We start from the raw sequence: 21,300 nt of genomic DNA on the forward strand, positions 1-21,300 counted from the left end.
AGATTTAACACAACTTTTGCCTTTATTACTGGGTTATGAACTTTTTTCCGACTAATTTGTACTTGTAATTAAATATTTGTGAGATTTGTCAAATGAATACTGTGCTGGCTTGTATACGTATATTGGTGGAGGTTGGTAGAGGTATATTTTTGTAGCTTGTATTGGCGCTCTGTTATATATGCCTTCTATGGCTATTGAGCTCTAATATTTAAGAAGTAAAAAATAAATATAAATATTGAGCATGCATCCTGGAGTCATGTAAGTGTTACAAGATTAACAATTTTAATTTGTCTTTAACATTATGGTGGCAGTTACAAGAATGAGTGGACTAGGCTGTGGAAGTTCTGATTGTGTTAAATTTTTTTAGCATTAATCGAGGGTCTTTACCTCTCCACTGTTATCGAGGAGCAGAGCGACATTTTATGATTATTTTCACAATCTCTGCCTTATAAAATGAATGGTATCAAATACACATACCATCTGTACATGTTTTCTCGTCAATAATTTTCTTGTTATTGATATGCTTTATATAACCTTAATCATATAATTTTTTGTGTTTATTACTACGTATGTAGTTCTCGTGCACGGGAAAATATATTGCCTAGCAATGGATTAGGATGACAAGTCATGAAAATGGTCATGAAGCAATGTTTTTAGAAAAATGCTCTATTCTTAAAGAGCTGCTTATACTCACGATTTGGAAAAGTGAAAACAGTTTTCTCAAAATAATACCTGGGATCTCTGGGACATCTGGGGAAATGATATTCCTGGGAATCTATGTTTTATGAATTTCTAGGAAATTGTTAGTATGTGCTAAATTATGCCTTCTTCGGAAAAACTTCTATCTTATTACCCTCGAAATATATACACACTGTATCAGTATTTTTTTCTCTGGTATGTCTTAACCTTCGAAAGATCTTTTACCTCTTTTTGACTAAGATATGTAGGAGTTTCATTGTATTGATTGGTTGCTACTGAGGGTGGTCAGATCATATACTTTGGATCCAAATATCCGTGGTTATTACCCTTCACCTGATACTTCAGATCCAAATTTGCTGAAGACATCGGATGTGGATCCGAAATTTTAAATTAATGCTTCAGTGAATGCAGCTGAGCTGCCCCATAAGGGAACCCCAAAAGTTCCTATCCTCTCTTCGCATGCACCGTTGCACTGCGATGCTTGTCCAACTCATTAACTATTTTGTTTAAACTATTTTTGTTTAAAAGTCCTTGCATGGGTTATGTAACACAATTTCAGCCGTGAAAAATTTTAAGGCAATTATGATAGGCACATAGAGTGACTCCTCCTAAGAGACTGAACTATAATCAGGGGAATCTCAGCGTCGTTGGATAATAACCACATCAAAAAATATCTTTTATATTCTTCAGCCCATATCCATTACATGTAACCACTTCTGAGAAAATGCCACTTTAACAGCCATATTCAAGTGAGGCTGTAGAAAATTTCATGTTTTACATAAATATCTGAAAATATTCTAATTCATCGTCCTTACTCAAGAATGTGAAACCACTTCTAGGATGAAGCGTTGATGCCCACATGTAAATGGAGGTCCACAGAAATTTTAATTTGGATCATATCCTTTGTGGAAAAGTAGTGGTGGAATCCATTTTTTATTAATCATTTTTGACATAGGACTGGTAAGTCGTGTAGTTATTTATGTCTTGTATTTTTATATTTCAGTAATCTATTGTTTTTTATTGTCAAAACAAGAGCTTTCTCTAGTTACTGATGAAATCTATCAGTTGATAGTAATTTTTCACTGTTTTCTGTCTAATTTTTCAAAAAGTGATCAACTTTTCTCAGTTTCTTGTCGGATGACCTGCTAGGGCCTGAAGTTAATTCAAATTAATAAAATAAAAATCTTAAATTAATGAGATTTTTCTGTTAGATCCACGAAAAACTGCTTATCAGTGAATGAGATACATATTTAGCAATTTTTATTGATTAGACTAATTACCAGAATATCTTCTCCAGTAGCCAGCAAAAGATTACCAGTTACTTGTGAAGTTCATAAGTACCTATCAACTTTCTTGTTGCAGCTGAACTGATAGATTCCACTATTGCTTTTCCTCAAGGGAAGTCTTGAAGCACTACCCTTCATTATTCAAGGAAATGAACATAGATTAGTCAGCTGTGTACCTTATCTGAGTCGCCCATTAATTCACATTAAGTTTAAAAATTCCACTGAGGAAAAATAATTTTCCTGGACTGGGATTTGAACCTGGATCTCTTCCTATCATAAAAAAAACTCAGCAGACGAAGATGACGCCTTGGTTGTGGATAAACTCAGTATTCCTTCCGGGTTAAAAACTCCATTTCTACCTACGTTTTGAGCTCTGACTAGGGGCTCATCCTGAATGAAATCCTAGGATGAGCCCAGAGTCGGAACTAAAAACGTCAGCAGAAAGGGATTTTTTAACCTGGTGGGAGTCTCAGGAAAAGTTAACCCACATAATTAGCTGGGAAAACATCAAATCTTATTGATAGTAGTAGTATTTTGTTTTTAGGGTGCCTCGACAACTAAGGTCATTTGCACCAATCTTATTGATGTCTTGGTGGTTTAAATGATAGAACACCAGGCGTGAATTAGTGGTAGATCTGGTCATGATATTGACTTTCCTAAGTTAATAACTCTACTCAAGACTGTCATTTAGGATAATTAAGATACATATATGTATTACCTGGTATTAGCTACTACTTTTGCTGTTTAATTAATTAATTAATTCATTCATTCTAACACCTGGGTCAATCCATTTCAAATCACCCAGGCAATGTTGCTCAACATTTTTAATAATCCTGATTTTTAATCAATAGTTCCCCACAAGTAAACAATCACAAACACCATTTGAAAAAAATTTAGAAACCATACTTTTTTTTTTGGCAGCCATTTTTATAAGGGCGGCTGGGCCAATTTTGATGAAAAGCGTGTTTTTCCAAAAGTTTAATTTCGAAGCTATTTTAAAAGATATCAGAATAATTTAAAAACCAGTGTGTTTATCATGAAAAGAACTTTTGTTAACCATTTTAAAAGTTTTGCTATCATGAAATACAGTCAGTCAAAATCTTTCCTTAAAAACTCTGGTAAAATTTTTCAATTCTGACTTTTTAATGCCATACATTTTTATGAAGGAAACAAGACTCACTAATAAAATGTTATTTCTGAGCTGAATTGTTAAAGAACTACTTGCTCTATAAGTTTTAACACTGAGAATGCGATCCTTTTTTTTCTAGAGCTTGTCAAACAATGCCGAAAGTCTTTTAGCGTCGATTTTTGCAGGTTAATATCAAAAAAGGGACTGAATGAAAACAAGTGAAAATTTTACCGAATAGTCTTTATACACATATAAATATCTCACAAAAAAATTATCAATGAGACTCTAGAATATTGGAGCAGTGAATTTCAATAAAAATGCAGCCACTTTGCATTTTTATTGAAATTCACTGCTTCCTGCAGTGCAAACAAGGGCTCGTGCAGTGCAAGTTAGCACACATGGGCTTGATTAAATAATTACTCAAACAATAAGTTTTGTTTAAACCGTTAAAATTACATTTATAATGAAAATGTGTTTAAAATAGAAATATTTTGCATGGTCAGCATCGTGACTGCCATCTGTTGCAACTACAATGCACTTGCGGGAGTAAGCTGCAGTACAAAGTGGTTACAACAAATGGCGGTACTGTTAGATTCAATGTGGATTCAAGGTTAAATCAGGATTATTAAAAATGTTGGGCAACAAATTTTATTGGGGATGGTCAGATCAGATACATTGGATCCAAAGTCGTGGAAGACATAGGATCTGGATCCAAAATTTTAAATGATAGCTTCAGTGAATGCAACGCCCCCATTAGGGTGGAAAGAGTTCCGATTCTATCTTCGAATGCGCCGTCGCATGCAATTCTTGTCCTACTCATGAACCGTTTTGTTTGAAAGCTCTCGCAGAGGTTACGTAGGAGAATTTCAGCCGTGGAAAAAAAATAGCAAAATACGACTGGCACAAAGTGTGACTCTTCACAAGAGATTTGAACAATCATCGGGGGAATCTCAGCATCAGGAATTTGAAAATGCATTTGGATCCGGAAATATCCGATCCGAAAGATCCGGCTCTGAAAATCAAGGATCCGAATCTGGATCCGACCATCCCTAAATTTTATTGATATTGGGTGATTTGAAATGGAATGTCCCACCTCTGAAAACAGCACCATTGGCCTTTTACATCAGGGTTTATAACTTAACAAGGAAACGTACACGAACACTCATGTCCTGGGTTGGGGCAACTTAACCAGGATACAGGACTTGAACCTGTGACCTCTTGTGTGGCAGCTAGGGCATAACCCCGCCACCACCGAGGTCGGCAATCTTTTCTTAAATTAAATCATAACTTGAAGCTTGAGTTTTGTGGAAGGGCTCCATAGTAGCAATAAAAACACTTAGTGACTTCCACTATTTATTTAAAAAATTACTACCGGTTTTTGTTATCAAGCCATTATCACGGTTGTAAATACATATGTACTAATCTACCAAATCTGCACCTATACATATATATATATATATGGCTTGATAGCTGAAACTGGTGGTAATTTTTTAAATAAATTGCGGAAGTCACCAAGTGTTTTTTTTGCTAATATATTCTTAAATCTTTTAATTGAGAATCTTTCAGTCTCTTGTCAACAATATTGACCTCCATGACGAATCTTACGAATATTGTTTCTTTTCTTACTGTAAGTGAACGTTTCTAATCAATTCATCTACATCAATTTATTCATCCAATGTATTTTTTACTCCAGGGGATGTTGGTGGAGAGGAAAAACTGCCATTGGATCACACTGGTGACGAAGTTGGGGTCGGTGCTGCCATTCTCTCCTCGAATGAGGGTGGAGAATCAGCAGCCATCACCAGCCCATCAACTCCCCGGAACAAATCGTGGTTCTCTTGGTCGTAGGGTGTCTCATTGGTTCTTATCCTTGAGACATTTCATACTCGAAAAGGGTGGCAGCCATTTCCTTTAAAAAAACTGCTCATCTGGAAAATGGATGCTTCTTCTGCTGTGCAATTGGCTCATTTTTTTTTGTTGTTGTTTAGTAATAATCGTGGTTGGCTGTGGAGCAGCTGTAATCAATAAACTGCTGTTTGCTGCGTTTGAAAGCTCAATCACCTCTGTAAAGCAAGCTAAATGAGCACTGTATGACCTTTGAAACATCATATCTACCTCCCAATTTTCTACTCCTCCATAGAAGTCTACTAGATTTGCAAAATTTTCGATGTTGTGTGTTCAGACCTAAGTCGTCTGTTCCCAATCGTTGTCATTGTATCAAGAGCTGTTTGATATGTGTATGTTTGTTGAAATTTTCTAATTCTATTGAAAAGTCTTAGTTGCTGTGGTAAAAATTCAAAGAAATAGGGCTATTAAAAATATATTTAATCATATTACGCTTACATTTTTGTTAGTGCTATTTGTTTGAATTTTTACCATGGATACTCTCATTGAAGAGAAAGCTGAACGGCCATAGTTGACCTAATGAAGCAAGTTATCCAACTCTGTGGCATTAAGTACTGCATCACAAGTTCATTACCTTAATATGCACATCATCATCAATGTAGGAGATGTTCATATAAAATGATATGCACATGGTATATGTTGATATTTTTTTGGAAATATAATTAATATATAGACAGCTGTGTGGAAAATGGGAGCAAGTAGAAATCAAAGCATTTGAAATAGCATTGCGAACTAAAATGATTTAGGAATACATAGATCTTGTAAAGTGGAAACATGGGACCATGTCTTTAATATTGCTCACTAATTCTTCATGTTGTCATCACAACCATCCCATGTTTAACTGTCTTATAGTCTGGCTGTGTGAGTAACTCATTCATGCACACATTTCAAAGTTCCAGTTGTTCCTCTGTTTCAAATTTCTAGCACTCGGTATGCTGTAATTTCTCAGGTAGGAAGCTCGTTAGCCTCATATGTTGAAAACTTCAAACTTTTTTTGTGAAATGTTTTGGTGTTAAATTTTTGCGATTGTTAAGCAGTAATGTTTGTTGTGGTTTGATGTTGAATACTAACCACTGTGTCAAGTTTTGATGAAAGATAGTGCTACAGTTATGTTCATAGGTTGTGATTATTATGTACGTTCGTGGTTGATGAGATGTGCTAAAGTGGTTGAAGTAATTTTTAGCATAGCATTCTCTCTATGCAGAAGTTTTAAGTGATTTTGTTTTAAATGTTAAGTTTTCCTTTAAGTCTGTGAAAATTCAATCAAAAGTTTGATTAAAGTATTATTAAACAGTAATTTTTTATCATTAACCTCTCATATGATTTAGGTAATTACTCTTGGTGTTAATTATCCCCTACATTCCCTATCTAACAAGGGGAGTGTCACAAAAGTGGGTCTCAGATTTCAATTAAACTTTGTATGCTTTAGTCCATTGGGAGCTGTCCACGAATCACCCCACATATGGGGTTATGTAAACAAAAGTTTAAACAAAAAACGCAGTGAAACATTTACAAGTTCATTATATTCCCTTAGAAATAGGTTACAATCAACTAGGTGCGGTAGCCTATTTCTAAGGGACCAAACTAGGCTCCCGTGTGAAAAAAATGGGAAAACAACTGATGCTTCCGCATTGCAGAAAAAGATTTTCTCGCAGAAAAATAGAATTTTCATTGAAAATCATGGAAATAATGATGAACAGCAGGCTTTTGTTAAATGAAAGGTATGAACGAATAATGAAAAAAAGTGCCGCGTCCGAGTATTGAATTTAGGACCTCCGGGTAGGAGTCATATATGGTAACCTTCAGGCTACCGCTCCAAGTTAATGTTAGTCTATTTCGAGGAGAAAGTAATTAACCTATAAATGTATAACTGCATTTTTTGTTTAAATTATTGGCTATACAGTAGATTCCGTTTAATGGGTCCACCAGTTACTTGGGGCAGCCGCTTGATTGGGGCAGATCTTGAAGAACAGAACCCAATAGAGGAATATCCCAGAGTATTCTCCGCTTAATTGGGACAGAATGCTGCTTTATTGGGCCATGAGTCGGCGACATAGACTGCTCGCGACGAATCTAAATTTTTTTATTTTCAGAATACTATTTTTCAAATATTTTCCTCCTTTGATTTACTCTTATTTTTCACAAATGTGCCTATTCTTGCCCTATTTTGAAAGCTCTTGTTGTTATACTATCCGCTAGAGGATAGGACCTTTCTTTAATATCTAGGACTTAGTGAAAGACATTCATTCAGTGTCGCCCGAGGCTGTGAAAAATATTTTTTACTAAATTGTTATAATTATTAAAAATGATAATAAATTAACTAAACTCACTGATTTATTAATCAAATTAATAGTTTAATAAACTTATGTTGCATTATAAACATAATTCTTTAGTCTTCTTTCTATCATTTCAACGTTTGTTTATGCCCATATGTAGGATAGTTCGCCTAATTTGGGCAGCCGCTTAATTGGGGCAAAGTGCACAAGTCCCAATATGTCCCAATTAACCGGAATCTACTGTATAGGTATCTCAGTCAACACAACAATTATGGCCACAATGTGGCCATTCTGTGGCCGTACTGTGGCAAGGAATTATGGCCATAATGGGTTGCCATTATGGCGCCATAATGGTTTTAAAGTAGGGCATGCCTTTCAATTTTTCCGGCCTTAAAAGGAAAGTCCCTCAAGTGTCACTACTAGATTTATTCAAATAGGCGATAGAAAATGGATACTCGTGAGGTGTTTTAGTTTCAGCCACGAATGCTCAATACTTTTCGAGATATTAGCGACGGAAAGTACAAGTAAAACGCCTAAAATTATGTAACCAGCAGCACAACAATAGGCCCTTGCTCCGTTGCTAAGAACTAAGAACACTGACGTTGTATTGTTGCGTTGTGGGTGGCATAAACGAGTTTGGATGGAAACGATGGAAACTTCGGAACTTTGGATGGAAGGTTCGATCTCGATTTCCTCGATTCGTTACCCAACATTAGTGTATTCATAATATACTAATTATATGGTTTTAGATATCTCAAGTTTAGATGATTGCTAATGGTCAATTTAAACCTCATTTGAAAAAGGCCAGATTGGCGCCCATGCGATGCCAATCCACGTGACGTCACAGGGATCTAGATTATATACGAGTAGATAGGAGTTTTACATCGTCTGAGATCAGGGGCGCAGCTAGGAATTAAGGCTAGGGGGGAGTTTCAGGCGCAACTAATACTGGGGGGCTTGGGGGTATTGCATACCCGCCAGGGTAAGCGGGAGGTGCGGAGGCCTTCCACCGGAAAAAATTAAGATAAACGGTGCAAAATGGTGATTTTTACGGCCTTCTGAGGGATATTTTTATTAATCCTCACACTATTCTATATGCAATATCAATCCAATTAAGTAAAATAGATTTAACTTAAAAATTTCTGTGAGCTCTGGGGGGGGGGGGTTTATCCCCCAAAACCACCCCTCGCTGCACCACTGTCTGAGATTACCAATACATGCATGAGGCACAGAGCTCAGGGAAACATCTCTTAATAATCATCTATTAAAATTTCCTATGGTCGTAAAGTTTCCTTCGTTTGATAGGGTATTAATAATCCTTATTTAAGCCAAGCGATACCTGCTAACAGCCTTCATCGTAGCGGCGCTCACAGCCTCGCACAAAGGTGGCCTCACCCAGCGGCAGCCGGAACCAAAATGACGTCACACGGGCTTTTCCAGCATTCATACTTAGCCTTCGCGTTTTCGCGCGCTTGGAAATTTTCACCTTTTCATTTAATGGCAAAAAATAGATATCGTCATTTAAAAATCTAAAAGCGTAAAATACGTACTCTAGGAGTAATAATCTTATAACGCTTCATTCAATTTATCAGTTTAAATGGAGGGTACTTCGAAGGTACTAGCATTTGTTACACCAAAAATTGAATTTTGATTTTTTTTTGTGTCCGGTTATTTTTGGACCCTCTTGTAGGACTGTGTCGGGTGTATATTTTTTTGTTTTAGCAGAAATTGCTGTATGTGTTTGTATTTGCTCCAATGGTGAAAATCGGAGCATTAATAAACTTTCATTAATTCAAAATAAAATAGCTCTTCGGTTAGTCTCTGAAAGTCAAGTAGAATCATTTCAATCATCATTATCACTGGTAAACAATCCTAAGATTGGTTTGACGCAGGTCTTCACTTGATTCTTCTATTAGTTGATTTTTTCACACCCACGTATTTTAACTCTTTCACGTCCATTGCTATCTGTTCCGCGTACTTTTTTCGAGATCTTCCTTTTCTATTCTTACCATCTACTTGTCCCTCGACGACAGTCTTCATCGGGCCATCGTATCCCAAGATATGGCTCATAAGGTTATTCCGTCGTCTTACCAAGGTTTTCATGAGGCTTCTCTTCTTTCCTACTCTTCTTAGGTATTCCTCATTACTAACTTGGTCGATCCATTAGATCCTCATCATTCTTCTGTAGCTCCACATTTTGAAGGACTCTATCCTTGCTTTCTCCGCTGCTATCAATGTTCATGCCTCACTTCCGTATAGGAGCATAGCCCTAATGTAGGTTCTCATAAATTGTTTTTTTACCTCCATATTCAAGTTTCCCGCTGTAAACAGTGGGGCGAATCGGGGAAATCGATTTTTTGCAAATCCATCTGGCCCAATGAAAAAAAGTTGTGGGACCGATCAAAAATAAGACCTGAAAAATTTGAGATCTCTAGGTGAACCCCTGACCCTCGCTCAAAGGCAATTTAGGGGGGGGGAGGGTCGAAATTCGAAAAATGTAGTATTTAATGGTCATTAGGCCGGCCCTTATTTTTCAGAATTGCGAAAAGTTATGTTTTCCTGGTCTCAAAATGATCCAAATGGTGTTTATATTCACGTGTTAAAATTTGGTTACTTTAAAATAACGGCAACCCGTGCCCCAAGGGCCCTAAGTACTAAGGACCCTCAATTGAGTTTTTTGGTGCCAAAAAAGCGCCATTTCTATGTGAAACGTAAAAGTAAAGGCCTATAGGACCGATTTTCTGTTTGTTTTAACCTATCTTTAAGCGTTTAGGAGATATCGTCCGTCGTAATGCAATCCCCTCCTAGGGAGCCACCCCGCACCGCGGTACCGCTGAGGTATGTCCCGCACCACTTACTAGAAACTTCCCCTCAACCCCCTCCCCTCCCTCGGCAAAGACTTCGCTCCTGCTGTCAAGATCTAGCCTCGTAAGAAATTTGCTTACGTTAGAAAGAATTTAATTGCCATAACAATACTTCCAATCCAAGAGATCAATTTATTTTCACTCTGTCCATGAATTTCGGTATATTAACCAAAATAAAATAGATTGTCATTGTATTTCTAATTTTTCACTGGCATCCCATATTTGGCAATTAAAGTGCCTTTCCGCACGTAAGGGTTGTATTGCAATGAAAAGTCACACTTATTGTTAGAAATAAATTTTGAAAGCTCTCTTCCTTCAACGTGACTGCCTAAAAATCTTGAATTAGTTTCACTCCTCTCGCTGCACAATCATTTCCCAATTAATGACCCCGAATAATTTGCAAATCGTTCTTGTATGTTCATCACATTCTCGCATGTTCACATCAAAGAATGCAATACATATTTACAATACATTAAATAGCTTTCTCGAATTAGTGGTGACCAAATTTGGTATAGATACCTTATTCATGTCTTTACGTTTATAGAATGCCTTCTTCGGTGGATGATATTTTCCTACACAAGACCACATACGGCGTATCACGTTTTTTTCACACCTAGAAATGGATCCGTCAAAGAATGACTGGCATACCAACTCCTCACTCATGTACCACAAGTGGTTTGAAAACCTCTTTTGTGCTGCTTTCGCTATGTCCAGGTTAACACTTTCCTAATTAACAATTCTTTGTAGGAACTGCGGGTCACTGATGGGAGCTAATGCAACAAAAGGAGCGGAGAACCACATCTAAAAAAAGACCTTTGTTTGGATTTTTGATGAAACCCGAGAAATATTTATAAGAAATATTCGCCGAGAAAAAACAAGATCACACATCTTTTCATTTCTTCTTGAATATATTGAAATCTATTCAACCAATAACTGCATTTCGTTCTCCCTTTATTTGCGTAAAAACTTTATTTCTTCAGCCCAAGCACATTTATCCGAGAGATTAACTGCACTTTCCTCCTCGCGCGTCAGAAATGCAATGGTACCGCTCTTTGCAATGTCAAGCAAATCATCAAGTTTTGTTACGAAAGATTCTCTTCTCTTCATATCCACTGTAGTTCGCGCTCTCTTTATGCCGTTGCACGTTCATCCATTCTTTGCGTCATTTTTCTAACTTTTCAATCGCCTTATTTTCCGTAACAACAGGAATTCTAGTTTTAAACTATGGATGAGACGTATTTCTCACGGTTTTTCTCGCACTAAGTCTTACAAATTTCGAACCCATTAGGTGATAGAGAAAACACACAGTACTTCTCTCACTGTCGGTAAAATTGAGCCGAGTATTTCTTCACTTTCTTTTAAAACCAGTTCAATGCCTGGATTTAGTCTTGATTACATGCCTTTCCTTGTTGGTCTATTCTTAAAATGAACGTTCATGATAAAGTATTTATTTCACCACTTTTCACCTTACATCCTAAAAAGCTTAGCACTTCCTATCCTTTGCACACTATACACAAGAACTATCTCTATCTATCCACAGTGAACTGACTGCCTCGTTTCTTCTTCCTTGAATATTTCTATCTACTGTTGGAGCCCTGGAAGCCCTGCTCATTCCCTTCATTCCTTTATTATTCATAGACACATTTGTAACACATGTTTATAATATTTTGTACATAAAAAGCACTTTGGAACAAAGCCTGCTGGAATGGTTTGCGGCCGTATGGCGGCAAAAATCAAGGTTTAAGGGGTCGGTATCCAGTACATAGGACGGCGTTGAAGGGTTAAAATTGACATTATAGGCTTTAACAACATTAATCATGACACAAGGGGAACAACCTATTCAATACTGTACCACTACCATGTAAATCTTGTCATCAGGAGCAAAGTCTTTGCCGAGGGAGGGGAGGGGGTTGAGGGGAAGTTTCTAGTAAGTGGTGTGGGACATACCTCAGCGGTACCGCGGTGCGGGGTGGCGCCCTAGGGGGGGGATTGCATTACGACGGACGATATCTCCTAAACGCTTAAAGATAGGTTAAAACAAACAGAAAATCGGTCCTATAGACCTTCACTTTTACGTTTCACATAGAAATGGCGCTTTTTTGGCACCAAAAAACTCAATTGAGGGTCCTTAGTACTTAGGGCCCTTGGGGCACGGGTTGCCGTTATTTTAAAGTAACCAAATTTTAACACGTGAATATAAACACCATTTGGATCATTTTGAGACCAGGAAAACATAACTTTTCGCAATTCTGAAAAATAAGGGCCGGCCTAATGGTCATGCCCTATAAATTTTGCCGAGTTACTGATATTTAGGAAAAAAATTTCGTGCATTTTGACGTATCTGCAGCCGTTAGCCACAAAATGCCTAATTTGAGTCCGCGCCCGCGAAGAAAATATTCCAACGCCCACGCAGCGTCGCGGATACCAGAGCCGCAGGCCGATCCCTTCCCCTCCCCGCTCGCTTCTCCCCCTCCCACGCCTCGAATACAGCAAAATTCATCCCGCTTATGCTGCTAGGAGGTCGTTTATCTATGATAATATAAATCGGAAGGTGGTAGAAGGTAATAAAGGAAGCGTAGTGAGACGACTTGTCCCTTATTAGGCGCCCCGTCGGCGTCAAACAAATCGATGTTACCAACTTTTAGAGAAGTGATGACATATTTTTAGATCCGAGAACGCAGGAAAGGAGCCTACGGTCTAGTAAACAGGTCTCTCTTTTGGTGGAATGTTCTCATCGCTTAGGCTATTCTACTGATAATGTATTTCTTGCTTCCAGGGACGCCGACTTATAAAAAATATTGGGGCGGCCCAAAACGGGGATCATTCCCCGGGAAATTTTAGTAGTGAGTTTTAAGTTTTTTAAGCATTTTAGAAGAGTGGTATGATCAACATTAGAACCCTTATAACTAAAATCTCGATATCTGGACACTCCGGGGAAAATCAACAAGCCTGACACATTTTTTTCTCACACCCATAACGAATTTTTGAGGGGGCTCGGGCCCCCTCAAGCCCCATGGAGTCGGCACCACTGCTTGCTTCTCCCGTCGCTAGTGATCCTGCTTCCCAATTCAGAGAATTCATCCACCTCTATTTGTGTTTACTATCATTTCAATGCAGGCGTGTATACGCGTCAAGCCCGCTCAAACCAATGCGTTGTGCTGATATATTGGATCATGTCTCGATCCTCCCTGGATGACTATTGCGTGTAGTGCACTGGTTGCGGTACAATAGGGTGGTTTCCTATTATTTTTTTATTGCTTTAATCGAAAGATTATTACTCCTGGAGTACATATTTCACGGTTTTAGATTTTTAAACGACAACATCTATTTTTTGCGATTAAATGAAAAGTGAAAATTTTCAAGCGCGCGAAAACGCGACGCTTAAGTATGAATGTCGGGAAATATCCCCGTACGTCGTATTTCTGGTTCCCCCTCCCGCCCGGTGAGGTGACCTTGAGGCGAGGCTTAGCGCTGATACGTCGCAGGATGCTAGCGGATAGCTGAGTACCTTGCTGAATGGTAGCGCTTGGCTTAAAAAAGGTTTATTAATACCTTATCAAACGGAGAAAACTTTCCGACCTTAGCCAGTTTTAATAGGTGAGTATTAAGACATGTTTCCCTGAGCTCTGTGCCTCATTCATGCATTGGTAACCTCAGACGATGTATAACTCCTATCCTCTCGTGTAGAAACTAGGTCCCTGTGACGTCATGCGGAGTGGAATTGCATGGGCGCCAATCTGGCCTTTTTCAAATGAGGATAAAATTTGACCCTTGCCATTCGTCTAAACCGGTATTTCAAAAACCAAATAATTTGTGTATTATGAATACACTAATGGTGGGTAACGAATCGCAATCAATGCCTTTCATTTTCTTTGATGAAGGAAACTACCCTATTTAGACCTCGACTCCGTGGGAAATCAGGTTATCTACCATGTGTCGTTATCGTTTGCGCTCGCTGAATATCCCGGAATTAGAAATCTCCGTTCGCCAAAGTCATCGCTTGGAGGCAGAGGCATCTAATCTTGTTGGCATTTGGATTCTTTATTGCTATGAACATGGTTTATGATAAGATTTTCAATCATTGCGGAATTTCAAATATAATATCACATTTTGTTTTATGGGGAGTATTTTTAAATTGTGGAATCGGACGGACGATGTGAACCAAATCACTAGTTTTATTTCCTTTCCTTCATCGAAGAAAATGAAATGCTTTGCTTGCTATTCGTTACCCACCATTAGGGTTTTCATAATTTACAAATTATTTGGTTTTAGAAATCCCAGTTTAGACGAATGGCAATGGTCGGTTTTAACCTCATTTGGAAAAGGCCAGATTGGCGCCCATGCGATTCCACTCCAGGTGACGTCACAGGGACCTAGTTTCTACACGAGAGGATAGGAGTTTTACATCGTCTGAGATTACCAATGCATGCATGAGTCACAGAGCTCAGGGAAACATGTCTTAATAATCACTTATTAAACTTGTCTAAGGTCGGAAAGTTTCCTTCGTTTGATAAGGTGGTAATAATCCATATTTAAGCCAAGCGCTATCTGCTAGCAGGGTACTCTGCTACCCGCTAGCATCCTGCGTCGTATCAGCGCTCGAGCCTCGCCTCAAGGTCACCTCACAGGGCGGCAGCGGGAACCAGAAATACGTCACACGGACTTTTCTCATCATTCCTACTTAGCCGTCGCGTTTTCGCGCGCTTGAAATTTTTCACTTTTCGTTTGATCGCGAAAAATAGATATCGTCATTCGAAAATCTAAGAGCGTGAAATGCGTACTCCAGGAGTAATAATCTTTCGATTTAGGCAATAAAAAATAATAGGAAACCACCCTATCCAACGATTGGTTTGACGCAGTTCACCTTTCTGCTCTTCTAAGAAAAAATATTTTCGTATTCATCTACTGAAATATTTTTTTCCGCCATCCCGTCCAATTCGACTACATTCTTCTTCGAATCATCATGATTCATGATGTGGCCGACTAGGTGTTTCATTTTCTTGTACGGTAATTTTTTTTGTTATTTTTATTTATATTCACTGCCACGAAAGCAGCTCATTAAAGTCTTTACAACGAGGAATTTAACGAATACGAGCGTGCTGCGCCCGCTCCCAGCGGGCTTCCCCCGCTCTTTTCAATGCAGGTCCACAAAGGGATAGGCGCGTTTCTGATTTTTAACTGTAGAAAAAGGGTAGGGTCTTATGTACAAATTTAATTGGAATGTTCATGTACAAATTGAGGTCAGAGGACCTCTTTAAACACAACATTGGAAGTAATTACACTATCCTCTGTTAAACGCACATGATGTCTCATACTTACGTATCAACAGGAGACTTGAATGTGGAATCAGCCGCATTTTGATAAAAGTCATTTAAAGAATGCGAGATATAGTTGCAAATGAACAAATGTATCACTTTGTGCGCCGTTAACGTCAGGAATATTTACCTTTTTTTGTTTTTTTTTTTTATTTTTTAAAAACCAATTTTAGGAAACAAAAGCAATATTTAGGAAGTATGATATGCCGTCGCATGTTCTCCGATAAATTCTGTGCATTTTGGTACCTCATTTGTAGAGTTTGGTTGAGTATAAGTTGAGAAAAAGGTATCTATACAGTAGAAATAATATAGAAGATCAGCGTTGGACGATGCAGAACACCCACGCCCTGGATGAAGGCAACCTGAACAGGTGGGACTCGACCTTCAAACGTTGAAGTAGGCTTTCGCGGAGTGTTGCAGTTGGCGCAGCAAGGTTTCCGGGTTATCGTCCGCGTCGAATAATCTTCGTAACGATTGTTTCGCTGCGGAGTTGCAGGAGGTGAAACTTCACTCTTTTCCACTTCAAAACTGAAGATACCGGCGAAACTGGCGACACGAAGATGAATTGACGCGGCGGAAAACCCAAAAACCGTGCTGCTCCTACCACGACCTTCAGTTGGCCAGGCGAGGACTTTACCTCATCGCCACCGAGACTTTAAGAAAACTTCTCTTCTCGGCCCTGCCGTAAAGCCTGAATCACACGATCATTTTTTTTCGTCGCGAAAGTGATCACTATCGCGATCACTAGGCGAAATGATCGTCGCCGGCAATTGTTTTTCGCGTTAGCGATCGCGATGGGATTCCCATCGCCAATGGGAATCCATTACTGTATTGCCCTATTGAAATATTCGTGCCCATCGCTATTTTTCATCACTAGTCCGGTCGCTTTTTCCGACGCTAAAACCGTCACTAAAACCCCATTTCAGCCAATCGGAACGCATGTCCGTATGGAGCGATTGCAGCGCAACGTTTGACAATTGTGGGAACGACATAGATAAACAAACACGCTATGTATTTTCGTGATGCGGGTCCTATGACAACGAGCTGTGATATCGGAAATGATGCGAAAAGGGACGGCGGGAGTGACCGTGTGATTCAGAAAAATGATCACTAGAGCGATCGCTTTTCGCGACGGGAAAAGTGATCGCGATAGTGATCACTTTCGCGACGAATTAAAAATGATCGAGTGATTCAGGCTTAATACTCGGTCGATCCATTTTATCTTCTTCATTCATCTGAAACACCACATTTCTAGTTTTCGTTCTTGACTTCTATGATGCTGTCAATGTCCAAGGCTCGCAGCCAGGTTGATTATTTCTATTTCTATCTCTCCTAGCCCCTACACCTCGATTTCCCCTGTTCTTTCCCTACTTCAAAACTGGCATATTTGGCATAAATAGCATACATTGCACACCAGTGGCGAGTATTTATAATATTTTGGGGGGAGCAATATCAATAATAAGTTATTAGTAATCACAGTAAATGTATTTCATAGCGAATTTCAGATATTAAATAAATATAAAGTAGGTTTATATAAATAATAAATAAAAAGTAGGTAGTAATAATATAATTAATAAATAAAAAGTAGGTTTATTCTTAAAATTCTACTGTTTTAAAAAGGTATTAACTTAGTTTCACTATTTTTTACGCGCATTATGTTTATATTTATTCAGATTCATTATTTTTTTTCCATTTCGGGGGTTGTTTCCCCTCCCTAATATTTTGCCGTGTTATATACTATAAAACTTGTTTTAAACCTTATGGATATTCCTGTTATGTCTTCAGTGAGTCAAAATAAATTATCACCGTGCCAATTGTTAAGTTGATACCTCTATCTAATAATGCAGTGAAGACTTTAAGTGGCGCAAAGAGTATAAACTTGATTTTCTCATTCTTTCACTTTTTCGAAGCAACTGTATTTGAGGAGAAAATTTATTAAAAATCCAGTGAGAAGAGCCATTTTTACCCGAGTGTGCATAAAAATACAGCTCAGTTGCGTATTTATATTATGTCTTCAAGGGGGCTAAGATGGATGTAAGGCTAGGTTGAGTAATTTTACGAGGTGAACTTATTCATGAGACAACTCGCAAATTAGAACACTCCATTGTGATTTATTCTTCAAATGAATTTGAAATTAAAGAAAAAGTAAGGTAACGCGATTGTACTCGTGGAGAGGAAGAGCTACAATAGCTCTACTCGGCAGGAGTTAAAGTAAACATTGAAAAGTTTCCTGAATTTTTTGCCCTTCTCCCGTATGCCTATAGGTGGCCCCAGATGGAGTCAGAAAACTTCCTTCCCGTTTAACTGAAAAATTTCGCATTCCACGCAGACTATCTTTCCTTAGGGTAAATCCCTCGTCCCATTGCGTTCTAATAGATAGTCAAAGCCATTACGTCACAAGTCAGGTGACCGCATCCCAAGAAATGGGTTGAAGGGAATATTGAGCTGTTCAGGAACGCCTGTCATCTCTGGAGTGAGTGCGGTGAAGTGAAGAAGATTAATTACTCTCCCGAGAACGCCCGAAGATGGTTCAAGAGTGTATTGTACCTCGCTGAAAGCCTGGAATCTCATGCATATGGAGGGTAATTCTAAATGATGGACCCTATTTCAAAACTTCGCGTTTATTCAAGTACAAGTCCAAAATTATCAAGAGGAAGTTTTTAAAGTTCTTTTCATAATGTGAGATAACAATTTAATTTAATAAATTAATATTTTTTATAATCAATTAGTGACTAATATTTATTTAATAATTGGAAATTTGACCTTGCTCTGCACTTCTGACCACCAAGATCCCCTGATCTCACACCCTACGACTATTTCTCATGGGGTTCTGTGAAGGACGTTGTTTACGTCCATGTACTCAATCAGCAGATACCCTATTGCATGTTGGGACGAGTTCGGCTACCGCGTCAATGTTTGCCGGTGGCTACATTGAAATTTATAGTATTTGTCACAATTATAATTATTTAATAATTATTAAAAATTAATTAATTATCACAAAATGTTACCTTTATTAAATTTAATTTGTATCACTTACAATGGAAAAACTTTGAAAATTCCTCTTTTCATTGGTGCAAAGCTTGTTAATTTAGGGCTTTTACTTGAATTAATATGAAGTTTTAACAATGGGTCCATTGTTATATAATAATCCTGTATTTCCCTCGAACGAAGTCCTATAGAAATCGTCAGCGGTTAAAATTCATTGAGAAGAGCAAAATTTCAAACTGTCAGTACGCATGCGAATATGGTCTCGAAATCTAATGGGCAAAGAATACTTTATTATTTCTGCCCACGAGGGAGTTTTTAAGACTGTAATTAGTGTTTTCATTCAGTTACACGAGAAAATCGACACCATCTTGGCGAAAAGTGGACCATAGCAGACCACGGCTTTCAAGTTATAAGTCCCTCACCTTCAGTTTATAGCTTCATAAGTTCACCAGCAAAAGTGGGATCATCAGATCATCCTTTTGTAAAATTATAGAACATAATACTCAACAATGTGGAGCATTTGGTAAAATTTTAAGCAATGGGGAAATTGAAAGTATGGACGCTAAAACATATACGAAATTCTGTAAAGCTAATGCTTAATCAATTGCCTAAAATAAGTTAAACGCACATAAACTTTTTTGTGTGTAAATACAGTATCAATTATATGTTAGGGTGCGTAATTGATCCTTAGCAAAATTATCGGCCATGTTATCCGAGGTCGTAAAAATGGAGTCAATTAATTTTGTATTTTTAAAAACTTGGATATGCCAGGGAATTTTTCGATTCGTTTAAATAAAGAAGGCTTTAATCAAGCTTTCAAATCCTCATAGAGTTGGTATTACTGCGGTTTCCGGAAGTACTAGAAACGATTATAACGCCATGCCTTTCCAATTTCATCGGCTTATCTCTAAGAATGGGACGGATGACGCTATCATAGGCTGGCAGAGACGCCGCTGGAATCAAACGAAATGGTCAAGATGGAAGTTGAGAAATCGAGTTTGGATCGAAACTTGAAGCTCGATCTCGATTTCCTAGATCTTCCACTATTATTAATCGATTTTTGATTTTAATCGAAATTGATTTTTCTATCACTAGTTATGGAATACGACCCTGAAATATACGAAATGGTAGGAAAGATAATTTAGGACGAAATATAAATGTTCCTCATTTGATCATTCACATGTAAATTTAAAATAATAACGCGTAAGTTATCACCCTCATGAAAATAAAATTGAAATTTATTTTTAAAAAAATTATTTAAATTTACACTTACATTTTTGCTAAAAAGAAGAAAATGAAAATTAAAAAGATAAAAATCACGTTTTTTACAAAATCAGTAAACAATGCTGGAAAATAGTTAACGAAATAGGTTTTTCATCTCTCAGAGAATAAAGCGTGTGTGTCAATCCTTACTCAGCTACCAGGATCTTATTCGCTCATTTCTGATAATCTGAATCTGCAGGTTTTTGGAAAAACTCGTTTTTAAAAATCTCATTATCTCAATTTATTTTAACCAGCTGACCACCCGGCGTTGTTCGGGAAGGATTGTAACCAAAAAAGTTGGAAACTTGGATTTCATGGTCACTTTTCTGGGTTTATAGGCAAAGCAACAAAGCTGGTATGATGATACACATAATTAACAGCAAGAAATGGAAAAAACAGTTTCCGTTTACCGCGTATGGGATCATCTGGTACTCTGCTCCACAACATTTATTATTATGTGTGTCCGTACGTGCGTAAACCAAAAATGTCGTGTGAACGCATACCCCAGCAAGGTTTGCACCTAGAGGATTAATATTTAAGTGTAGAATCCTTTGAGTTATGTTTTCCCATAGAGCGTGTCAATAGGTGTGCCTACCAGGCAGGATATCCAATCGCAGTAGTTGTATGATGTGACGTAACAATCGGTAATAAGAAAACAACGCAAAGGACACGTCGGACGCAACCAAAAGCAGCACTACAGGGTGTGAGGGCATGATATTATGCGTCTACGTACAAACTTTGGTTGCAATCCGTGCAGCCGTACGGTAATGAATAGCGGGCAGACAAACAGACATTTTCTTCTATATACAGGGTGTTTCAGGAGGAATCTGCAATACTTCAGGAAGTGATAGGGGAGACAATTTTGAGCACTTTTTTCCTATAAACACGTGATCGTAACCATGCACAAAGAGACTGGTAGCTTATTTTAACAATGCGGTGAACCCGAACATTGCGGTGAATTCATTCATATTAAGTTCCTCACCACCATGTCAGGCTTCCATTGTCGTAGCTAATCGCTAGGTAGTTACAATGTCTTCAATTATTCAGAGTCCATAATAAAAATAAGCTACTATACTCTTTTTAGATAACACAAAATGAAATAAACATGTCTCAAGCATATTCAGCACAAGTTTCAGATCCCTTCCATCACTGCACATTACGTTATTCATTGTTTTCTTGGTAACTACAAATTGCACCGAACAATATGTTTGCGTTGAAATAGCTCAGTAACTAAGGAGTGGCGGCCCGATGTTTATAGGACAAAAAGTGCTTAAAATGGTCTTCCCTACCACTTCCTGAAGTATTGCAGAATACCTCCTGGAACACCCTGCATATAGGTAGATGTGAACTAGCCTATTTATTTCGTACATGGATACTGAAGAACCTGAATCATCGAATTATGGGTTTTCGAATTCCTGATCTCGAGGTACACTTGGCACACTACTAGTATCAAGCATCGGGGAGCTATTGGAGCCGTTTTCGCGATATCTTGTGCAGCGATGCTATGATACTTCGTTCCCTTCTCCTTGCTCCCCTTCCGTCTTGTCACCTTCCCCTTCGGCGGTTACCCGCCTC

At 38.1% G+C, this 21,300-nt stretch overlaps 1 protein-coding gene across 2 annotated transcripts in view; it reads left to right on the forward strand.

The window, feature by feature from the left end:
* The window catches only part of LOC124168790 (cytoplasmic phosphatidylinositol transfer protein 1), a 34,368-nt gene extending 28,052 nt beyond the window's left edge, over nt 1-6,316 (forward strand). Inside the window, exon 10 of one of the 2 annotated variants that reach the window (XR_006866986.1) lies at nt 4,808-4,894. Coding sequence is in view for 1 of the 2 variants with exons in the window: in XM_046547100.1 (XP_046403056.1) it covers nt 4,808-4,962 (155 nt within the window). In the remaining variant the exon portion in view is untranslated. Of the gene's footprint in view, nt 1-4,807 lie in introns of both variants that reach the window. The other variant, XM_046547100.1, reaches the window with a different exon arrangement.
* The last annotated feature ends 14,984 nt before the right edge of the window (nt 6,317-21,300 follow it).

Source organism: Ischnura elegans, chromosome 12, assembly GCF_921293095.1.
Source record: "Ischnura elegans chromosome 12, ioIscEleg1.1, whole genome shotgun sequence".
Lineage (NCBI taxonomy): Eukaryota > Metazoa > Arthropoda > Insecta > Odonata > Coenagrionidae > Ischnura > Ischnura elegans.